This window comes from Stenella coeruleoalba (assembly GCF_951394435.1).
Source record: "Stenella coeruleoalba genome assembly, chromosome: 3".
NCBI classification, from domain to species: Eukaryota; Metazoa; Chordata; class Mammalia; order Artiodactyla; family Delphinidae; genus Stenella; species Stenella coeruleoalba.
Window position 1 is genome coordinate 160828866 of NC_137148.1, and position 21446 is coordinate 160850311.

Consider the following 21446-nt stretch of genomic DNA (forward strand, 5'->3'; position numbering starts at 1 on the left):
ATCTGGATTAGAGAACGATCAGGGAGAGCAGTGGAGAGATGTGATGATCTGACGAGCAAAAGAAATAGAAGAGGGCTTCCCTGGTGGCGCAGTGGTTGAGAGTCCGCCTGCCGATGCAGGGGACACAGGTTCATGCCCCGGTCTGGGAAGATTCCACATGCCGTGGAGCCGCTGGGCCCGTGAGCCATGGCCGCTGAGCCTGCGCTTCCGGAGCCTGTGCTCCGCAACGGGAGAGACCACAACAGTGAGGGGCCCGCGTACCGCAAAAAAAAAAAAAAAAAAAAATAGAAGAGCAAGGAACTTCCCTGGTGGTGCAGTGCTTAAGAATCTGCCTGCCAAGGCAGGGGACACGGGTTCGATCCCTGGTCTGGGAAGATCTCACATGCCACAGAGCAACTAAGCCCATGTGCCACAACTACTGAGCTCACGTGCCACAACTACTGAGCCTGCGCTCTAGAGCCTGTGAGCCACAACTACTGAAGCCCGCGTGCCTAGAACCCGTGCTCCACAACAAGAGAAGCCACCGCAGTGAGACGCCCATGCACCTCAAGGAAGAGTAGCCCCTGCTCGCTGCAACTAGACAAAGCCCGTGCAGCAACAAAGACCCAGTACAGCCGAAAATAAAATTAATTAATTTAAAAAAAACAGAAAAGCAAGGTTTCAGAGCTATTTAGAACATCCTTAAAAACCAGGCTGTGAGGGATGAAAGAAAATACGGTGGCTTAGGTCTCAGAAAAGTAATTCAAGACAAGCTAGTGTGAGTACAAGATGACAAGTTCAGTTGTGGACATGATGAGTTTGAAGTATCTTTGACAGATCCAAAGGTAAATGCCCAGGAAGTAGTTGGGTCATGGAGGGATGGCTGGGCTATGGGTTCTCTAAGAACTGAGAATCACCAGTATGGAGACAGTAGGAGCCAAGAAGTGAATGAGATCACCCAGGAAGCAAGAACAGATATAGAAAGAGGAACACCAAGCAACCCCCCCCCCCACACACACACACGCAAAACTGCAATGGAATCTGGAGAAGCAGCACCCAGAGAAGGGGAGGTATAGGTAATAAAAGAAACAGGCAAATAAAATGGGAAGTGTACCAAGAAAAGGAGAACTGCCAGAGAAGGTGGTCAAGAGTATCAAATGCCACAGAGGCTGAAGCCAACCAAGTGGTCTATGGCTCTGGTTGAAGCTTTTCCTAACCGGAGCCAAATAAGCAGAAGAATGTGCTGCAGTTGGAGGCAGGGGCCATCTTTTGTAAGATCCTTGGGCAAATCTCCAGGACTGACCCCAGAGGGACACATAGCGGTGACGCCACGCAGGTGGTGTGTGGCCCGTCTCTACGATGCAGGAAACCAACATGATCAAGACCTCAGCCTCTGAAGCTGGTCACTTTGAGTTCAAAAACCAACTTGCCTGGGAAAGTCACTTAACCTATTTGGCCTCGGTTTTCTCACCATAAAACGGGGGGCGGGGGGGGGGAGGACAACAATACCTACCTCAGTGGGTCGGGGTGGGAATAAACTATTTCATGTATTTTTTATAAGTGCTAACAACACTGGCAGGCACAGAACCAACGCTCGTAAGTATTCCCTATAATTCTCACTGTGCTAACTACCTCGGCAGGTTTTAATTCTCACTGTGCTAACTACCTCGGCAGGTTGCGAGGCCCCCGGGGCGCGCCTGAAAGGGCTGAGGCGGACGAGACTCTGGGGTAAGACCCGAACAACCTCTACATAGGTTCGAGGGCCCTCCAGGGGAGTCCTGCGAGCCTCAGTACATAGCTTGGTGGCTGGAGCCTGGCTATCTCTAGGTAGGTCCCCTGGCCAGCGCCGAGGTCCCGGAGCACGTCTCGAGGGGACCTCGCTTCGACTATGACGGCGCCCCTATTCTCCTTTTCTCTTTGGTTCCCCCTGGCCGGACGCGGAGACCGCTAGACTACCAACACAGCCACGCCGCCTTCCCGCGCTCGTCCCGGTACCAACTGAGGCTGCGCGGGCCTTGAAGGGCGGGAGCCACAGACCACACGCGCGTGCGCCCTCTGCTGGCGCCCAACGGTCTTCCCGGCGCGCTTGCATATGCGCCCCAGACCCCGCCCCCGGGTTGAGGGAGCGCGGAGCCGTTGGCCAAGCTCCCCGCCCTCCCCCTCCCATCGGGGGGCGGGGCCGCCCCAGAGTGGAGGGCAGAAGGAGGGGACACGGGCTGCCACGCCTCTGCCCTGTCCCCATTTGAAGCCCCTCGACTCCTCACCGCTGGCCAATCACAGTCCGCCCTGTCCTGAGCGCCGGCCAATGAGCGGCACGCTCGGGCCGCTTCCGGCTCCGTGCCCAGCTCGCCCCTTCCCCACGTCTTCCCGAGACAGGCGGGGCGCGGGGGCGGGCGTCGGCCGCGGTGACGCGCGTCGGGCCGGGAGCCAATGGGGAGGTGGGATCGGCGCTGATGGACGGGCCCAGGGGCCAGTGGCGAGGCGCTGGCAGCACTTCCCGTCGGGGAGAGAGTGTAATATGGCGAAGACCTACGATTACCTGTTCAAGCTGCTGCTGATCGGGGACTCGGGGGTGGGGAAGACCTGTGTCCTGTTCCGCTTCTCCGAGGACGCCTTCAACTCCACTTTCATCTCCACCATAGGTAGCAGGGCTGGGGAGCGGCCGGGGGCGCGGGAGGCCCGGGCCGGGCGCGCCCCTGAGGGGCTGGGGCTGAGGGAGCGGCCGGGCCGGATGGGGAAAAGAGCAGAGGGTCGAGGGAACTGGAGGGGAAAAGAGCAGTCGCCTGCACCGCCGTTTGGCGGTTCCCGGGCCATGGGCGGGGTGGGCACCAGGTGCCCATTTTGCAGATGGGGAGACTGAGGCACCAACCCTCAGCCTGCTCAAGGAGTGTATGGCTTGGACGAGGTCTTGGCGCCCGTCATTTTGTTCTGTCCTCGCAGCATACCTTGAAGCAGTTCTTTGGGGTCCTCGTCTTACAGAAGTGGAAACTGAGGCACGGAGAGTTGTCCATGGGGAAAGGACAGTGACAAGTGACATCTGATCTTACTGAGCATTTACTGTGTGCCAGGCGCTTTATGTGCATTACCACACTTTCCAGTCCTCTGTGTCAGGTGCTGTTATGAGTTCGTTTCACAGTGGAGGAATTTGAGGCTCAGGGAGGATACTGGACTTGCCAAAGGTCACTCGGTCTACAGGTGGCAAGGATGGTATTTGTACCTGGGTGTGTCTGACCCAAAACTCAAGGCTCAACCATCCCAGAGAGATGCGAGCACGGCTGATCCACTTTGAAGCCAGGACTCCAACGCAGACCTCTCCTGCTCTTTCCTCTGGAATGTTCAGGGGTTGAGCCCCTCTCCCTGACCCTGTTTCCCCCATGAATGAATTTCTTCTGGAAGGAATGGTGAGAGGGAGTCCAGACACTTCTCCTGCGCGGACTTCCATCTCACTCGAGGGTGACAGAAATGGCAAGTGACAGCCGCCTGCCCTGGGACCTGTCATCCGGAGGAGTTGCCAGATAAAAGCTTCAGTGAGAAACCAAAATCAGCGGCTGCCACAGACAGCCCTGACTTCCCTATCGCTAGGCCCAGGACACCGGTTGTCACTTCGCAGAACAGCCTTTCCTGCAGGGCCAGCCCACATTGTGGTTGAGCAGAATTGGCTTGTTGCTTCCCAGTTCTGACATACACAAAAGTGGAGCACACTTCTTCCCACACCACAAAAACAGCCATTGCCCACATGAAGAGTTTGACTTGGAAGTAACACCCATCAAGCAGAGTGGCCTGTAAGCTACGCAGTCTTCCTCTGGAGTGGGGAAGCAGGAGAATGGTCCCCAAGCCCAGGAGCTGGAAAAAACCTGGGGGAAGGGCTTTGCTTTACCCCTGTGTACCTTATCTTCCTAAACCCCACAATTAGCTGCTGATTCCATCCTTGCCATCCTCCAGGAGCTGCACTTTGCAAGACACTTAGCTGCCAGATGTAAAGAGAATTGGGCTGGAAATCATCATGCCTGGGTTCCAGCTGCTGTTTGCCCTTGAACAAGCACTTCGCCCCTCCGAGCCCTGTTTCTTCAGCTTAGGAGTGGTGTTCTTTGCTTTGGCTATCGCCTGGATTGTGGAGGATCAGAACTATCCAATGAATAGGGGGTTGTCACCACTGCCAGAGACCATGGAGAGGAAGCAGAATGTCTCTTGTAGTGACCGCATCCTTCCCCTAGGCACATGTCTTTCTGATTCCTCCCCTTCCCTAACTCCAAGGTCAAACTTTGGGATAGCCCATGCGTCCCCACCAATCAGGAAGTGATATTAACTCCTGGTAGACTGTGGCTCGCTCTCAAACCCAGACCTCAGTTTCCCAGAGTCAGAACGTTCCTAGTGAGATCAATTCAGGGGTTGAGTGGTTTGTCTGTTTTTTAATTCTTGACCAGGAAACCCAGTCTAGTCCTTTAAGGCTCTGAGGAGGCCAGCCTCCACTTGCAGATGAGGACATAACTTGGGCGAGGTCGTCTAAGGAGGTGGGTGTGGCACTCAAACCCAGGTTCCCTCCCTCCCATCCCGGGATTCTCATTACATTTGTAGCCTTCCTGCAGGCCTCTGTCTTCTAGGAAAGTTTAATTCCCCCTGACCTTGAAGTTATGGCCTCATGACTCTTAGGCCTCGTAAAGTTTACACTTCCTAATTAAATTTGGTGTGTTAATAAAACCCAGGAGGAAGATAGAACAGAGTGATGCTTTGGGTTCTGTGGACTGAACAGTGCTTCTTGATTTCATATGTCCTGTGCATCTGTGAGAGGAGCGGGGTATGTTTTAGGAAGAGTTAACACTGGGTGGCTTAGTCCTGAAATACATTCTGATGCATAGAGGTGATTCTGTATGGGCACTGAGTGTATCTCTGTATTTTCTGTATAGATCAGGGATTAAGTGGCTGTTCACTGTCTGCCCAGGTTACATTTTGCCGAAGCCTATTCTCATAGGCTCCGTCAATCAATCATTTGTGGTGTGAACTTGGCCCCGTGGCTCCTGGAATTGGCTCTCCCCAGCCTGGCTCAGCTCCCAGCTCCTCCTCAGGGCCCCATTCATTCATTCCTTCAGAGAAGTGGTTGATGTACGTGAAAGTGCTTACTTGGTAAACTGTGCGGCACCACATAGATCCCGTTGCACTTTATTTTTTCATCCAGCCATCTTTCCCCAGTGCCTGCTGTGCACCAGGCATCCGCCTCAGTGCAGGGGCTGCAGAGACGACTGGGATGAATCAGAGGGAAGCAGAACTGTAACAAAGCCTGTAGTCAAAGTGTCTGTGCAGGACGAGATGATCGGCTTCTAGTAAATACGTACTCAGGCCCTGCCATGCATTCATGGAGATGCAACCATGAATAAGACGTGTGAGTCCCTGCCCTCCTGGAGCTTATGTTCTAGGAGACAAAACTCAAATACAGGCTTATATTCCCTGTGGTCCGCAGGACAGCTCCTGAGGTGGGCAGGGATGGAATTAGCATCCTCATGCCGTGTTCTGAGGGGGTCAGGCCAGGCCTCAGTCTCAAGGCTTCACAGGCGGAGATTTAGAACCAACTCCTGGGGGCAAAGGCTGGATTTGGCTCTTACCCCTCCACGCAGGCCATTCCAGTTGGCAAGTTTTGCTCCCATGTGCATGGAGCAAATACGCAAATCTACGACGTCAGGGATAGTGCGTGAAGAAGATGCAGCAGGTGAGGGGAGAGAGGATGGTTAGGAAGGCTCCCCTGAGGAGGTGACTTGAACAGAGACCTGAGTGAAGGGAGAGGGGAGCCAGATGGCCATGGAATGAAAGAACATTCCAGGAGGGGAAGGAGCAAGCGTAAAAGCCTGAGGCTGGAACACGCTTGGGCATTGTGGCCGGAGAGGAGGGCAAGAGCCGTGGATGCTGCGGTGACCAGGTTAGGAGCACTCAGGCAACTGTTTTCACTTTATTCTGGGGCCCAGGAGGCGGTGGAAAGGTTTTTAACCGATTAACGGTTTTATTGTTGGGAATTCCCAGGTGGCCTTGTGGTTAGGATTCCGGGCTTTCACTGCTGTGGCCCAGGTTCAATCCCTGGTCGGGGAACTAAGATCCCACGAGCCACGTGGCGCAGCCAAAAAAAAAATTACGAAAAAAACCTCAAAACAGTTTTATTGACGTATAATTCAACTCACTCATTTAAAGTGTACAAGTCAGCGGCTTCAGGTATATTCACAGAGTTGTGCAACCATCACCACAGTCAGTTCTAGAGCATTTTCATTATGACAGAAAGACACTCCACACCCTTTGGTCAATCTCATTAATCTACTCACATCCACGCCCCAGCAACCACTAACCTCTTTTCTGTCTCTCTGGATTTGCCATTCTGGATATTTCGTATGAACAGAATTACATACTGTGTGACCTTTCACGTCTGGTTTCTCTCACTCAGCATTATGTTTTCAAGATTAATCCACGTTGTAGCATGTGTCAATGTTTCATCCCTTTTTATGGCTGAGTAATATTCCACTGTAGGGAAAGACCACATTTTGTTCATTCACTCATCTGTTGGTGAACACACTGGAAGGTTTGGAGCAGAGCTTAGCTTGGTGACATGGTTGAGTGTGTGTTTTGGAAGCTGGGGAGGGGATTGAGGGGACAACGGTGGGAGCCTGGAGAGCAGCCGGGGAGGCTGAGAGCACCCTGGTCCTGGGGAAAGGGGACTAAAGCCAGAGGGCGGGAAAGAGGAGGGCAGGGTCAGGAAGGCTTCTTGGGAGGTGACCTTCCAGCAGGTCTTAAAGGAGGAGAAGTTTGCCAGGCTGACAGGTGGGCAGGGTAGGGACCACCCACAGAGAAGGAACAGCACGTGTAAATGCTAGAGGCCCACCTGCATCAGGTACATCTCGGGGCCCAGCGTCCCGTGTGCTTGGAAGGCCGGGTGCAGGTGGCTGGAAGCGTGGGGCTCTGGCCCGAAAAGGGCTGTGGAGCCTGCTTCACGGGGCTGCCTCCCGGGAAAGGGAGGAGAACACGGCTTTGGCACCTGAGCTACCTGGGTTTGCCTGCCAGCTCTGCCCCTCACCAGCTTCACTCTGTGCAGCTCCTTTCTGCCCTCTGAGCCTCAGCCTCCCCTTCTGTGAGAGGAGAAAGTTCGCCGGGTGCCTCCAGATTTGTTTGCGGGATTCAGAGATTCCCACGTGCTCGGCAGATGCTCCAGAAACCATGACAGCTGTTACCTGCACAGGTTGTCAGCATTCGTCCTAGACACAGCTTGGGAAATGGACTGACACTGATGTGCATTTTTTTCTTTTCTTTTCTTTCAGGAATTGACTTTAAAATTAGGACCATAGAGCTCGATGGCAAGAGAATTAAACTACAGATATGGTAAGATTCGTTTCCTTCATCAGCCCCTCACCCAGCGAGTGCTTTGAGCCCGAAGCCCCTGGTGCCCCGCCCCCCCCCCCCCCCCCCCCATGACCATGGCCTCCATCTCTCTGTGCCCAGCCCGGACACATCGGGCTTTCTTCAGAGGCCCCAGGAACGGTGCTCTGCTTTCTGCTGGGGCTTAGAGTCTGTGTCAACCCCTTCTGAGGACATAGCTACCAGTCCCAGTTCCGAGGTGGGCACAGTCTGGGCCTGGGCTTCAGAGCCACCTGCTCCCATTGAACTTGGAGAGAGCCCTCCTGGTGGCGGTCAAGGCTGCCAGGATAGCAAGATACCACAGCCCGGCATTTCCTTCTAAGCCTATCAGCTCGCTGAAGAAGGCCTGACATCGCTTCCTCTTTTGTCTCCTGGGGACGCCCAGGCCTCACTTCCTAATACAGAGACCTGAAATCCCAGAACTGAAAATAAGCTGAGGCCAGGCCCAACAGTGAGACCTGTTTCTGTTCTGCTCACCTGGGGTTGACTTCCCATGCTACGTAAAATCAGGGAATTTGTGAGTCCCCGTCACGGATGGTGACTCTGGTCTGCAGCCCACTGCGCTAGGAAGGCTGGGCTCAGATGGTCAGAGGGTAGGAGAGTCCTACCCTGCAGCCACATCACTTGCAGGGAAGCACGAACCCTGAGCAAAAGAGAGAGAAGTCACATTTGGGAGAGTGGCTCAGTCCTTCCGGTCCAGGCACGTGCCTGCGGGTGGGAGGGCTGCCGTGAGATGGACTGTGAAGCCTCCCTCCCAGCAGCTTGTCTCCCCAGCTCAAATCTCAGAGCCTGGACACAGCCCCGCCTGCCCAGCAGGTCCCCTTGACTTCAGTTGTATCTGCCTCTGAACCTGGCTTCAGAATCGAAATCTGGGTGTGGCCTAACCAATCCTACTGAGCTCCGCCGGCAGCAGCCAGTCTCTGGCTGCCTCGTAAGTTACAGGGCCGTAGAAGTTCCTCTATTTACAACACGTTGGCTCCCCAGCAGTCTCAGTGCCCAAGTCCAAGGTGACACTATACCAGCAAGCAGAAGTTTTTATTTCTTTTCCTCCTGTCCTCGTGCTTCTGCTCTTAGCAGTCGCAGTGGGGTTAATGACTCTCTTAAAATTCTTCTAGAACAGTCATAAAGTAATTGGTCATAACCCCTAACGTCACCTGCTATTGGCAGCAGAAAGTCTACTTAGCCCCAAATGAGGTGTGTCTGTACAGTCCAGACGTGCAGAGCCCTGCAAAGGGGGAGGTGCAGGGTCAGAGGAGGAGCCCTGGGCCCAGAGACAGAAGACGTGGTCTTGCCCTGGCTCTGCCACTGACCGGTTGTCACCTTTAAACCAAACACTGAATACCCTCCATGCCAGGAGCTGGGCTAGGCATGGGTGCGTGTTACCCAGGTATCTCCACCGTACCCACGAGGAAGGACTTTCCCCCGACCTCCACCAGGATGGCGAGTGTGGAAGTGCTTCCTAAGCCCCGCTGAGCTCGACCAGCTCAGCCCACCAGCAAGGGCTGTGTTCCCGTGCCATGTGACCAGCCTCTTCCACATACAAGGCTCCAGGTTTTCACAAATAATAACATCCAACCTTGGCTCTTCTGTGGCCCAGAAACTCTGGGGAAAATCCCCAGGACGACAAGATGTAGCAGAGGAGTCACTGCCACATCCCCAGCCAGGAGACATCAGACACCTGCCCAAGCCACAGTTTCCTTCTCTGTAATAATGGGGGGCTGCCCCACAGCAGGATGATGAATCAGGAGATGACCTATGAGAAAGCTGGGCGTCCATACTGGGTAAATGCCCCTCATTCTCACTGTGATGATTGTTCTCTTTCTGTGTCGCTAATATCCCTTTTTCTCCTCATCGTTAGGGACACAGCTGGTCAGGAACGGTTTCGGACGATCACAACGGCCTACTACAGAGGCGCCATGGTATGGATTGGTTTGGCGTGGGGGGGTTGTCCTTTTTCTTTTTTTAAGTCAAAATGAACATCAGTGCCTTGGATACCAAAATCTGGATGTTTCTGAGGAGCCCGTGCTCTGGCTTCTCAGGGGTCCTTGGTCCCAGGTTAGTTTTAGGAAAAGGCTGTGTGCCCCACCTCTGCCTCCTCGTCCTCCATACCTCCCCTTCTGGCTCCAGAAACAATGCAGGGTTCAAGGAAACCTAATTCTCCGGGAATGAAGAAAGACACAGGAAGCCGGTTCTTCCAGGTGAGGTCAGAGAAATCAGAGCCAGCGTGCCCCAACACTTCGGAGCGCTCACGTGGCCCGTGTCAGCCTCTGTGGAACTTGCTACTGAAAACTTAAAAGATCATCCAGGAGCTGACTTGCTCAGGGCTGTTGGCTGTTAACATCCATTGCCTGCGCCTGAGGTGGGGTCATGTGATAGGAAGACTCGTTCATCATCCCTCAAATTTTTTTTTATATAAATTTGTTTATTTTATTTACTTATTTTTGGCTATGTTGGGTCTTTGTTGCTGCACGCGGGCTTTCTCTAGTTGTGGTGAGCAGGGGCTACTCTTCGTTGTGGTGCGCAGGCTTCTCACTGTGGTGGCTTCTCTTGCTGAGCACAGGCTCTAGGTGCGCGGGCTTCAGTAGTTGTGGCTCTTGGGCTCTAGAGCACAGGCTCAGTAGCTGTGGCACACAGGCTTAGTTGCTCTGCAGCATGTGGGATCTCCCCAGACCAGGGCTTGAACCCGTGTCCCCTGCACTGGCAGGCGGATTCTTAACCACTGCGCCACCAGGGAAGCCCATCCCTCAATTTTTTTTTTTTTTTTTGCGGTACGCAGGCCTCTCACTGTTGTGGCCTCTCCCGTTGCGGAGCACAGGCTCCGGACGCACAGGCTCAGCGGCCATGGCTCACGGGCCTAGCCGCTCCGCGGCATGTGGGATCTTCCCAGACCGGAGCACGAACCCATGTCCCCTGCATCGGCAGGCGGACTCTCAACCACTGCGCCACCAGGGAAGCCCATCCCTCAAATATTTTTACCGAGCACCTTCTCCAGGCCAGGCCAGAACTAGATGCAGAGGGCAACCTGGATTGGGCCAGGGTCCTGTCCTCGAGAGCCCTGAGCTGGTCATGCACCTGCGAGGGGTAGACAGAGCAGGGTGCTTGGGGGCCACGGGGAGTGGGAGGCAGATCCTCAGGACCTTGTTCAGCCCCCTGGGTCACCCTCTGAGCTTGGTCTCCTTACTTGGAAAGTGGAACAGAGAACAGGAGTATGCTCCAGGCAGCTGTGAGGATAGATGGCCAGCTCCCCATTTCCAGCTCCCACTGCACTCCATCCTTTCCATGATGCACTCCATCCTTTCCATGATGCACCCCATCAATCAGCTATAGACCCGTTTCCTCCACTAGGCCATAAGCTCCAGGAGGGCTGGGCCACCTTTTGGTCCCTGCCACATGCACGGTGCCTGGGACCATGCTGAATATGCGGTAGGAGCTCAGGAAATACTGACAGATAGCAGAAATGAATAGAGGCATTAAGTATTTAGAGCATCCCACACAGTGTCTGAACATAATAGAAACTCAATCATGTGGGTTGCAACCTTAGTGCTCCTCATTAAAATTAATTTACTAATTTTCCCCTCACCTTGCTTTGCTCTGGTGGGGCGGGGGGCCTTGGGGCACTGGGGTCCTGGGGGAGCTTCTGCATACCATTCTGATGTATGGCCTCAGGTAGGCCCAATCCCTCTCTGGGTTGAAATAGCACCCCCTGCCCCATTCACCAAGCCCTTCCCTCCAGCAGGCAGTGGCCCCAGGTCTTGGCCATAAAGCCCTGAGTGTGGGTGCCATATCATCCCCATTTTACAGATGAGGAGGCTGAGGCTTGGCACCATTCCAGGCCCTGCTTAAATTCACACTGAGGGTAAATGTCTGGGCTGGTAGTGGCTGGCCCTTTCCAGCTCCCACATCTCAGCCAGCCCCTGACGAGGCTGGACTGAGCCATCGGTAAGACCTTGTCCAGCCCCAAGATGATTGTATTCTCCTAGACCTGCGCTAACCTGTACAGAAGCCTCTGGCTGTGTGTGGCTATTTGAATCTAAACGAGTAAAAGTAGGACATCCAGCCCCTCGGTCGCACTGGCTGCATTTCAGGTGCCCCGGAGCCATGTGCAGCCAGTGGAGACCATGTAGGACAGCACAGAGAACATTGGCAATGTTGCAACCCCGTCATCATCTTTGTCCTTGTGGCAGTGGACCCTTGGGTCCCAGATTTGGGGAGCATCGGGTGTCTGGTGTCTTTTTGTGAGCTTGCAAACAGATATGGGGAGCTGTGCCCAGACTGGGGCCAGGAAAATGGTCACTTGGAGCCCCGAGGGGAGCTTCACGGAGAACCTGGAATAGGGTGACACTATGTTTTCCAGGGACTTCTGCTCTTTCCTGATAGAGAGCTCTATTCACTGCCCCCAACACCGCAGAGGTAAAAATCTGGGACCTTGGAATCTTGCATACATGGTGCCAGCCTAGTGGCGGTGGTGGCAGAATCCTGGGCTGTCAAAAGGGCCGGTCCCTGGATAAAGGGGCAAAAAGCCCTCAGAGCCCTGTGGCATTTCTTGCCCCTGACAGTGGGAGGCCAGCTGCTGCGCAGAGGCCCCAGTGATGCTCGACTCACAGAGTCCATCCACCAGTGTCTTTATTCACTCTGGCTTTGGCTGGAGCATGTCACACATCACGGCCACTAAAACTCCTCCAGGTCCTCCCGTCAGCAGTCTCTATTCAGTCTCCCCAAGAGACCACTGAGTGAGGGTTCCCAGATGGCATTTTTGAGGGGTTGTGGCTGTAGCAGGCTCTAAGGCGGCTGTGCGTATCCCCAAGGTCACAGCGGGGATTTGGAATTGCAGCGGCTCGCTTGCCCTGTCTGTGTGGTTTTGTCACACACCCTCACCCCTGCGGTTATCTGCCCAGCACACAGGGCCCGGGTTCTTACTCTGCAAATTCAGGCAGCCTCAGAGACGTCTTGGCCAGCACCAGAGCTTGTGGATGGAGGGCTGGGCCCTTGGAGCAGGTAGAGTGAAGGAATGGAATGAGCCGGGCCTGGGCAGGACAGCTGGGGCCTTGGAACCCCGGGGCTGAGCCGCACCGGGGCTGGCGATAGTATTGCTGCAGGCTGGCTCACCACGCGTGCCCTGCGGGGATGTCCAGGGCAACACGGGGACTGTCGCAGGGTGGCCCTGAGCGTTGCTTGATCCTGATGAGGACCCGGGGAGATTCCTAATGGGAGCCAGTGTCATCAGCTCCTTTAGAGCTGGGCTAGAATCTTAAAGGTCACCTCTTTCTGCACCTCAGTTTCCCCTTTTATCAAGTGGGGATATTTGCCTTTCTCCTCGGCAGTGGCGAGATTGTGGGCTCAAGCAGAGATGGGTTCACTTTGCAGCTATTTCAGAACCCATGGACCGTCTCCCAGCTGCTCACGCATTGGTTATGGAATCACAGAGGCCTCAGCGCTGCCTGCCCCAGTGCTTGAAGCCAGCCCCGACTCCGGTGGGGTTGTTGGAAGGCACGTGGGCATTAGGGTCTGTCCCCCCGGGCTTAGACCTCAGTTGTGTCCTTTACTCTCTGTCGTGTGACTGGGGACAGGGACCTAACCCCCCACCCCCCAGCCTCAGGTTCCCCATTCTCACAGTGCAGACAGTGGGACCACCCGACCCAAGCCTGTGAGGCTCAGGGAGACCCAGTTGCAGTACCTGGCTCATGGTAGGCACCAGATGAGGGGTGGAGCTGGGGCGACCAGTGGAGGCGGCCCTGGCTGAGCCCAGGAGATGACTCAGGGCAGGGTGGGGGGCGAGTGAGAGTTTGGAAGAGGCTGGGCATAGCCAAGGGTTGGCAAGAGGGGGAGCCCAGTGGGCATCAGGGCCATGGAATACAGCCTGCAGAGCAGGGGGCTGCAGGATGCGAGGCTGAGAGGTTGGCCACTGGGACCTCGCTGGCTGCCGAGACACACGGGCCGTACTTATCCTGCCAGTAGTGGGGAAACAGCAGGGCTCCTTTGTAAGCACAGGTATGGTAGGGTCTGGTCTGTGGGGTGAAGGGTCACGTCAGTGGCCGAGGAGCAGGGGACTGGAGCCTGGGACACCAGAGAGAGGCTAGTGGTGGAGCCCAGCAGAAGGAAGGACCCCGGGGATGGTGTCCTGTTGGGGTCCCTGCTGCCCACCTTGCTGGGGCGTCCCCCTCAGAGGGCTCGCGGCTTGTCCAGAGCGCGTGTCTCTGTCTCCCTCTGCTTATTAGGGCATCATGCTGGTCTACGACATCACCAACGAGAAGTCCTTCGACAACATCCGGAACTGGATTCGGAACATTGAGGAGGTAAGGCTCGGGGACCCCTCCCATGCACAGGAACCTCCCACGCATCCTCTCCTCAGCCCTTACCCTGGAGCTTCCTGGTTTACACATGAGATCACTGAGCCCAGAGGCACCTAGAAGTAACTCGCTGGGAACAGTCAGGGAGACGGGAACCCACGCAGTCAACCCTGGAGAACACGCTGGCCCGGCCTCATCACAGAGCAACCCTGAGAGCCCATTTCCCCAGCCGGGCTGTCGGGTTTGGGCAATATCGAGGTGAAGGAAGAAGGATATCCAGTCACTGTGAGCATTTGGTGCTTTCTAGAGAAGGAAGGTTCTAGAGTCAGCATGACCTTTGTATCTGGTGGGTGTGGTGAGGGCATGTGTCAGGTTGGACTTTGAACTGCAGCGGAGCAGGGTTTGAGCTGGTATGAGCTCTCTGTGCCCATGCTCAGGCCAGCAGCGGCAGCTGCCTGTGGAAGGAGACCTTGAACCCCGAGGGAAGAGAAGGCGGCCAGCGCCGCCTCCCTGTCCCAAAGCCAGTGTCGTCACCTCCCCGCTCTCCACAGAGCTTACCCTCACCCTCAGAGCCTCCCTGGACAAGGTGCTTGTGGCTTGTGATGACTCACCAGGTGGGGTTCATGAAGACACGGCAGAAGGTTACATCCCAGCCGGCACCTGTGAGGAGTTGCACTGGGCCACCTCCTGATGACCCCGTTATTTCCTGGCAGGAGGCTGCACCTGGCCTGAGGAGGGGGTCCTCACACTGGTCTCTGTGGAACTTTTCTGTTCCGGCCGGTAGGCGAGAGAGCCTTCCAGTTAGTAGAAAGTTAGGGAGCAGAGAGGAGCGCGTTTCCCTGAGACCAGATCTGAGCTGCAGCAAGAAGGGCCTTTCTGATGGTCCAGTCCTTCAGGAAGCGAGGCCCACTGGGTTGAAATGTGGGGGCGGGTTGGAGGAAGGGACCATTTTCAGGTGTGAAGGTAGAGTTAAGGGAATGCCAGGGCACAAAGGGCTGGTGGCGGCCGAGGTCTGCGCCCACCCCCAGCACAGCCTGTTTCTGGAGCCCAGAACAGGGGCGCTGAAGCAGGGCAGAAGGTCCCAGGACAGCAGCTGGGGTCGCCAGCAGAGGAGCCGGGGAAGGAGGGAGGCGAGCAGAGGTCAATACCCCAGCCCCACTTGCCTCCCATAGGCCAGACCTGGCCGGGAGTCCGAGGACAGCCGTGGTAGCCTAGTTGGCGTGGCCCATAGAGAAGCTGTCCTTGGCAGCCAGAAGGCGTGCGCTTGGTCGGGGTGGCAGCCAGAACCCTGAACTCTGTCCTGGCACTGGCTCAGTGACGTAGGACAGGCCTCTCAGCCTCTCTGAGCTTCAGTTTGTCATCTGTGCAGGGTGTGCCTAGCAGTCCTGACACCATCACTTTGATCTTGGGGGGTGGGCTACCAGTTGGTTGGTAGTCCGGTCTGACCTTACCTCTCACCTCCACCATCTGCCCCTCCCCTCCAGCACGCCTCTGCAGACGTCGAAAAGATGATACTTGGGAACAAGTGCGACGTGAACGACAAGAGACAAGTTTCCAAGGAACGGGGAGAAAAGGTAGGCATGGTGGCCGGCTTGGGCCTGGCACTGCCAGACACCTCGGGGCAGAGGGACCTCAGCGTCGGGTTCCCTGCATGGAGGCCAGCCCTGCCCTGCCCCAGAGGACCCCCCGATTGCTCACTGATGGTGAGGCTGAGCTTTTGGGGAGACTCCCTTAACAATCTTTTTGAGCATGAGATGACCCATCTTCTGGGATGCAGGGCTTGGCTGGGCACGCAGATGAGTCGGTTGTCCAAGTGGGGCACGTGCCATGGGAAGGGAAGGTGGAAAGCACACGCCCAGCCGGGCTTCAGGCTAAAGACCGAAAGCAGCGAGGGCCTCTGGGTGTGCTCTGCTTGCTTCCGCACAGCGTCTCGTGGGGCCCGTCGAGGCCACAGCGGGCGGAGAACAGAGCCATGGTTTGAGCCAGGCCCCTTCGACCCTCCTGCCACGGACATTCACCACCTGCTCTCCACTGGTGGCTCGAGGGAGCAGGCCCCACTCTGTCTGTCTGTCTCGGCCCCCCTCAGGGCGCTGTGCAGAGGTCTGGGTACCTGGTGGCTGATGTTGCGTGTTTATCTCCCTCCCTCGCAGCTGGCCCTGGACTATGGAATCAAGTTTATGGAGACCAGTGCGAAGGCCAACATCAACGTGGAGAACGTGAGTCCCGGGCCCACAGCGCCGGCCCATTAGGGCTAAGGATCGGGCCACACCTTCCAGGGAGGCTCTGTCGCAGGGACTGGTCACAGCTTCGGCTGCCTCTTGGACAGACGGCTGAGAGGCACTTCTTGGGCAGCACCATGTGCCAGGCCTCTTGCAAGGCCCAGGGGGCCTGGGGGAACCGCCCCCATGTTCTGACATCAGCAGGTGCCAGCCCCAGCTGGGCACCTAGGACATGATCTCACTGGCTCTCACGCAGCCCTGGGGAGCAGGTGCACTTTTGCAGGTGGGGAAACCGAGGCTCAGAGAGTCTCTGCGCTGGCTGGCGCCCAGGCCTGCCTCCGGGTTTGTGCTTTCGTTCACGCCACCTGCACAGACAGGGTCACAAGCCCATACAGAGTAGGGCACCCTGACCGAGCCTTGGCCCAGGCCTCCTCCTACTGTCCACCAGCAGTGCCAGCCCTGCAGCTCACTTGCCTTCTCCTCCTTACTGCCACTCCCGTGGTCTTTCCAAAATGGATCTTCCACGCCACTCCCAACCTCAGCCCCTGCATGAGGCACAGAAGGCCCTCCCTAGCTGGCCCCAGCCAGTGTGTGCCGCCCACAGCTCAGGCCTCGCCCACCACTCTCCGTCCCTGGCCGCCTGTGCCTCACCTTCCTCCAGGCCTTTGCCACAGTCCCTACGCCCCCACCTTCCCATCAGGGACCAGCCCATGTGGCCCCTTCCCGAGGAGGCCTCTGCCGTTCCCCAGGCCCTGAGGCCCACTTTAGGCATCTGCAGCACCCCGAGATACCCTCCGCGACAGAGCTTTCCACGTCACATGGGTGTTTGCTAAGACTCTGCTTCTCGCCGAACCAGGAGCCCCTCGACTGCAAGTGCTGAGGCCAGCTCATCTCTGTATAAGGCCCGGAGTAGGGTTGGTGCCAGAGTGGGGTTTATAAGTGTTGTCCAGGTGGGGGAGGGAAGAAACGGTCAGGAGCCTGTGACAGAGGCAGCAGCCTGGGGTCAGGCCTTCGCCAACCCTTGAAAGATGAACCTTTCACCCTACCTACCAGGCCTTCTTACTGGGCGAGGACCCAGAATGAAGCTCGTTTGGCCAAGGAGCCACTTGTCTTTCTGCCCTGCCCCTGACTGTTAGAAGCGAGGCAAAGTGGGCAGATAGAGCACAGGGGTCAGGGACGGAGAGCTCGATCAGTCAGTCAGCCACTGAGTGCCTTGAGACAAGTCACTTGGGCACCCCCTCTCCAAGCCTCAGCTTCCTCTCTGACCAGCCAAGGGTGATCCCACCTTCCAGAGTCATTGGTTTAGGGGAAGTGGTCCAGGTGGGTGGGGGTATCCCTGTAGGGGCAGGAGGTGGGGCTGAACAGGTGAGACCCATGCCCAGGTCTCTGTCCTAACACTGTTCCCCACCCTGGCCCTACTGTTGAGCCACACCCTCTGTGTGGCAGCGTCTAGGAACCAGCAGGCCCCCCACCTGCTTCCCACTCCTGGGCTACTAACTACGTGCTTATTCCACAGGCATTTTTCACTCTCGCCAGAGACATCAAAGCAAAAATGGATAAAAAATTGGTGAGTGTGTGTCCTCCCCGGATCCCCACATGCATCCCTGTTGGAGCTGGCTGGCATCGCTCTCAGTGGTGTGATGCATCCCCGGGCAGATCCTGCTTCTTAGGGCCCAGGTGCACCTAGTAGGGCATCTCTAGGAAGGGGGGTAGAGTTATCGGGTGTGGTGGGGACATCCACCCTGAACATGCCTCTCAACTTGATCTTTCCTCCGTGGCCCAGAGCTGCTCAGTACCAGGCGCTGCTCACTAAGCACACAAGCTAGCTGGGGACACCGGACCCTTTCCGTCCCTCTTGGGAGCCAAGCATGCACGAAGGTAGAGGGCCTCCTGCAGAAAAGCCCCCCAGGCAGGCCCAGAACCACGGTCCACCCCGTAACAAGGCCCCCAAGCCAGGCTCGTGTCTGACAGCTGCCGGCTTTCCATCCTGATGAGTCCAGCAGGTCGATAGCCTTTTTCTTCCTTCCAGCCCCAAATTCTGCAGGTTGTGACAACCTTCAGTGGGTGCCGGGGCCCTGAGGCCTCCAGGAGGTCCTGCCTGAATCCCTCCGCATCCACCCTTTCATTCATTTCTAGCCTTTCTGTTTACCACGTGAGCAGTTTCACAGTCCCCAGCATTCAGCATAACTAGTGCTTTCTTGGTAGGGTCTGAACGCTGAGCTATATTTTGGGCACGTTAGCGGCTAAACACTGTCGTGAGTCTTACTCCAAAGCCTCTGTTCCAGTGACCACTCTTCCCGCCAAGTGATGCTCCCTGTTGTCTGATACGAGAGCATAAAGTACTCTTATTTGTGACCTGTTCTATGTCTGTGCATATAGGACTGCTCACACTATACAAAACGCCATTCAAGTAGTTCACATCTGACTTAAAATGAGTGTCATTTTCATAATTCTAAGATGCTGTGAATTGAATTGCAAGGCACACGATCAATTTAGTAGTAGCTGTTCAGCCAAAACAGAAAAGAGTCTGTAAAACCACTGTACTTTTAGAATTTTCTTACAATTGTAATTTTCTTAGAATTCTTTCCTCTTCAATAGAACAGTAAAATTTTGATTTTTAACGATCCTGCTGACTCACTCATGCCCACCGGGAGTTACACGGAGCCTCACGGCAACACTTTGCCTGTGCTGTTGATACCGGCCTGTTGATGGCCTCCAGAATGTGCCGTGTCCTTCCAAGGCATAGACTGTGAAGTGCTGATGTTCACCGTAATCCTTGCAGTGTCTCTTTTTTTCTTAACTAAGTTGCAAATCACCAACAGTTAAATTCTATTCATTTCCTACCACTTTTGTTTATGTTCAGAGTCGCAAGCCCATACCACTTCTATCAGTCTTCTTTTTTTTTTTTTAATGTAATTGACATAGGACATTGTGTAAATTTGGCACCGTGTAGACATTCAGCAGTTACTGTTGAATAAATTCAGGTTTTATCTGAGAGCTGAAAGATAGAAGGAATTAGTCAAAGAAACAGGGCTGAACCTTTCCAAACATGGTGATGTGAGAGAAAGTAGGATTTCAGTTCCCAGGGTAGGCAGGGATCAGAACAGAGGCTTCAGATGCCGGGCGACAGCACTGATGGATTTTCAACAGGGCTTGAGTTTAGGGCTTACCTCACCTGCAGCAGGGTGGAGGGTGAACTGTGGGGAAAGGTGGGGAGCCAGAGCCTTGGCACAGGGGCAGGGAGACCAGCCGGGTGAGTGAGTGGCACTGGGACCTTGAACCCAGCCACTCCAAATCCCAAGAGAGTACCTTTCTGCTGCCCTCAGCTGCCTCACTGATAGGTGCTCAGCACAGATGGGTAGATGGATGGGAAGGAGGGAGGGGTGGGTGAATGGAAAGAAGGAAATAGGGAAAGAAGAGAGTGAGATGGGTAAATAAGTGGTTGGAAAGATGCTGAGAGGGTGAATGGAAAGGGGTGGTTAGGTACGTGAATGAGTGATTAAAGGTATGAATTGTTGGAAGGAGTGATGGGTAGTAGATAAAAAGCAGATCTATGGGTTTGTGAAAGATGATTGTTAGTTGGAGGGGACAGTTGGATGAATGGGTGGATGGTTGGTTGGAAGGGGATGGATGGGTGATGGATGGGAGGGGATGGATGGATGGTTGGTTGGAAGGTGACAGATGGATACATAGGCTGGCGGTTGGTGGGTTAGTTCATTAGTTGACTGGCTGGTTGGTTAAGAGACATAGAGCTCACGTTGCTCAGCCGTAACCTCAGAAAACCTCTTGTGATTTCAGGAAGGCAACAGCCCCCAGGGGAGCAACCAGGGAGTCAAAATCACACCGGACCAGCAGAAGAGGAGCAGCTTTTTCCGATGTGTTCTTCTGTGAGGAACGCCGCCTTACCCTGAGCCTCGCTCAGCCGAGCTGACTGTGCCTGTCCTGAGTGAGCCCCTCACTCAGCCGGGGCCCTCCCCCCCACCACTCCCCGCCACGCCGCGGCCCCCGGGCCCGTGGCCACCAGAACACAATCGAGAAATTGTTTATTTTGGTAACTGATCTTTTTCAACTCTGGAGATGGAAGAAGTTAAGAATCTGCTACCTTTCCTGCGACATCCACTGAATGGGTCCACGCACCGTGTAAAGCTAGAGAGAGAGGTGGAGCCGCGGCACGGCCGTCAGTAGCAGCCCACACGGCAGGCCTCCATCTCTGGGCCTCGACATAGCTAGAGCCCCGCCGGAAAGCCCGTGCATGTCCCCCGCGGCAGAAGCGAGGCCCCCAAAGGCCAGTGATAGCTCCAGGGGAGCCCGTCTCTGCACCCTGAGCGAGGCAACTCACATCAGGCCCGGGAAGCGTCTGCCCAACAAATCCAACACCCGCTTTCACCTCTTCTCTCAGTTTTTGGACAAGTGACAGAAACCGTTATCTACTCCCCGCCCCCCCCCCCCCGGCTCCACCCCCTCACCCCCATGTTAACTGTCAAACCAAAGGGAAGCACAAATTAAGGAAATCCTGAGGAAAGAAGCATAGAGTGGCCTTTCCTGTTTACAGCCAGGTTTGGTCCCGTGGTCCAGCCAGGCCTTGGGCATGGCCAGTAGGTCCCTCCACAGTCCCCACCTGAGCACTGAGGGGTCTCCGTGCATGCCACGGTGACCCCAAAATGCAGTCACACACGGCCCACCCTCGATCGGGGCACCTACTCCTCTTCGTCCTCCCACTGTCTCCAAATCGGACGTTCTTTTCTAGAGATTTTTATTTTTCCAGATCTGTAGTGTCAGGAGGTGATTCTCTCCTTGATTTCCAAGAGCAGACCCAGGTGATCGGGAACACACGCACCCCCCCCCCCAACCTCTCGGATGTGGCTGAGTGTGGGGTGGCCTGTGGGGCCTGACTGCAGAGCAGTCTGGGTGGGTTTTTAACTGCCATTGCTCAGTTCTGTTTTGACATCTCTACCTTCCCGTAGAGACTGCGGTTGGGACCAGGTAACCAGGTCAGGGGGGGTGTCACCAGGGAGCCTTTCTTTTTCTTTTTTTTTGAATTAAAACCAACATACCAGCAATTGTCTGCTCTCCCCTTGGTATCTCTTAACATGCTCTGTTTACATCGATAAATGCACTTAAGGAAAACAAATTAAAGCTCATTTTAAAGTTAACGGATTTTTATGTCCACATTCTCTGTAGGTACACAGATGTGGCCAGATGTTGGGTTCACAGGATGCCCGCTGTCAGCAGGGGCCTCAGGTCTGGACAAGATCAAAGTAGAGGTGGCAGGTTACCCCAGGCTGGAGGAGAAGGTCACCCCAAGCTCTGAGGAGGTGACACATTATCAAAAGACTGACGGGAGAATAAGCTTCCCAACCTGCCCCCTTCCCCAAACACACGCAGCACAGAAAAACAAGGAGGTGTCCCTCCCTGCAGCACCACTTCATACACCACACCCCCTGCTTAACCCGCTCGGTCCACATGACGGTGGCACCCGTCATGCCACCAAGTTTCTCTCGTCTTGGTCCCTACTGCACCCATTTTGCCAAGTTGAGTGATCCACTCTGAGCCCCCCCTCACCTCTCAGGAAGTC

The 21446-nt window shown here is 55.4% G+C and overlaps 1 protein-coding gene across 1 annotated transcript; it reads left to right on the top strand.

Annotated features, from left to right (window-relative positions):
- Window positions 1-2468: 2468 nt before the first annotated feature.
- On the top strand, window positions 2469-21115 carry RAB8A (RAB8A, member RAS oncogene family). Its single transcript, XM_079917917.1, has 8 exons — window positions 2469-2621; window positions 7269-7329; window positions 9224-9284; window positions 13581-13658; window positions 15137-15226; window positions 15803-15868; window positions 17388-17438; window positions 19670-21115. Exons 1-8 carry the CDS (start codon window positions 2498-2500, stop codon window positions 19760-19762), a joined length of 624 nt encoding a protein of 207 aa, XP_079774043.1. The 5' UTR covers window positions 2469-2497; the 3' UTR covers window positions 19763-21115.
- The last annotated feature ends 331 nt before the right edge of the window (window positions 21116-21446 follow it).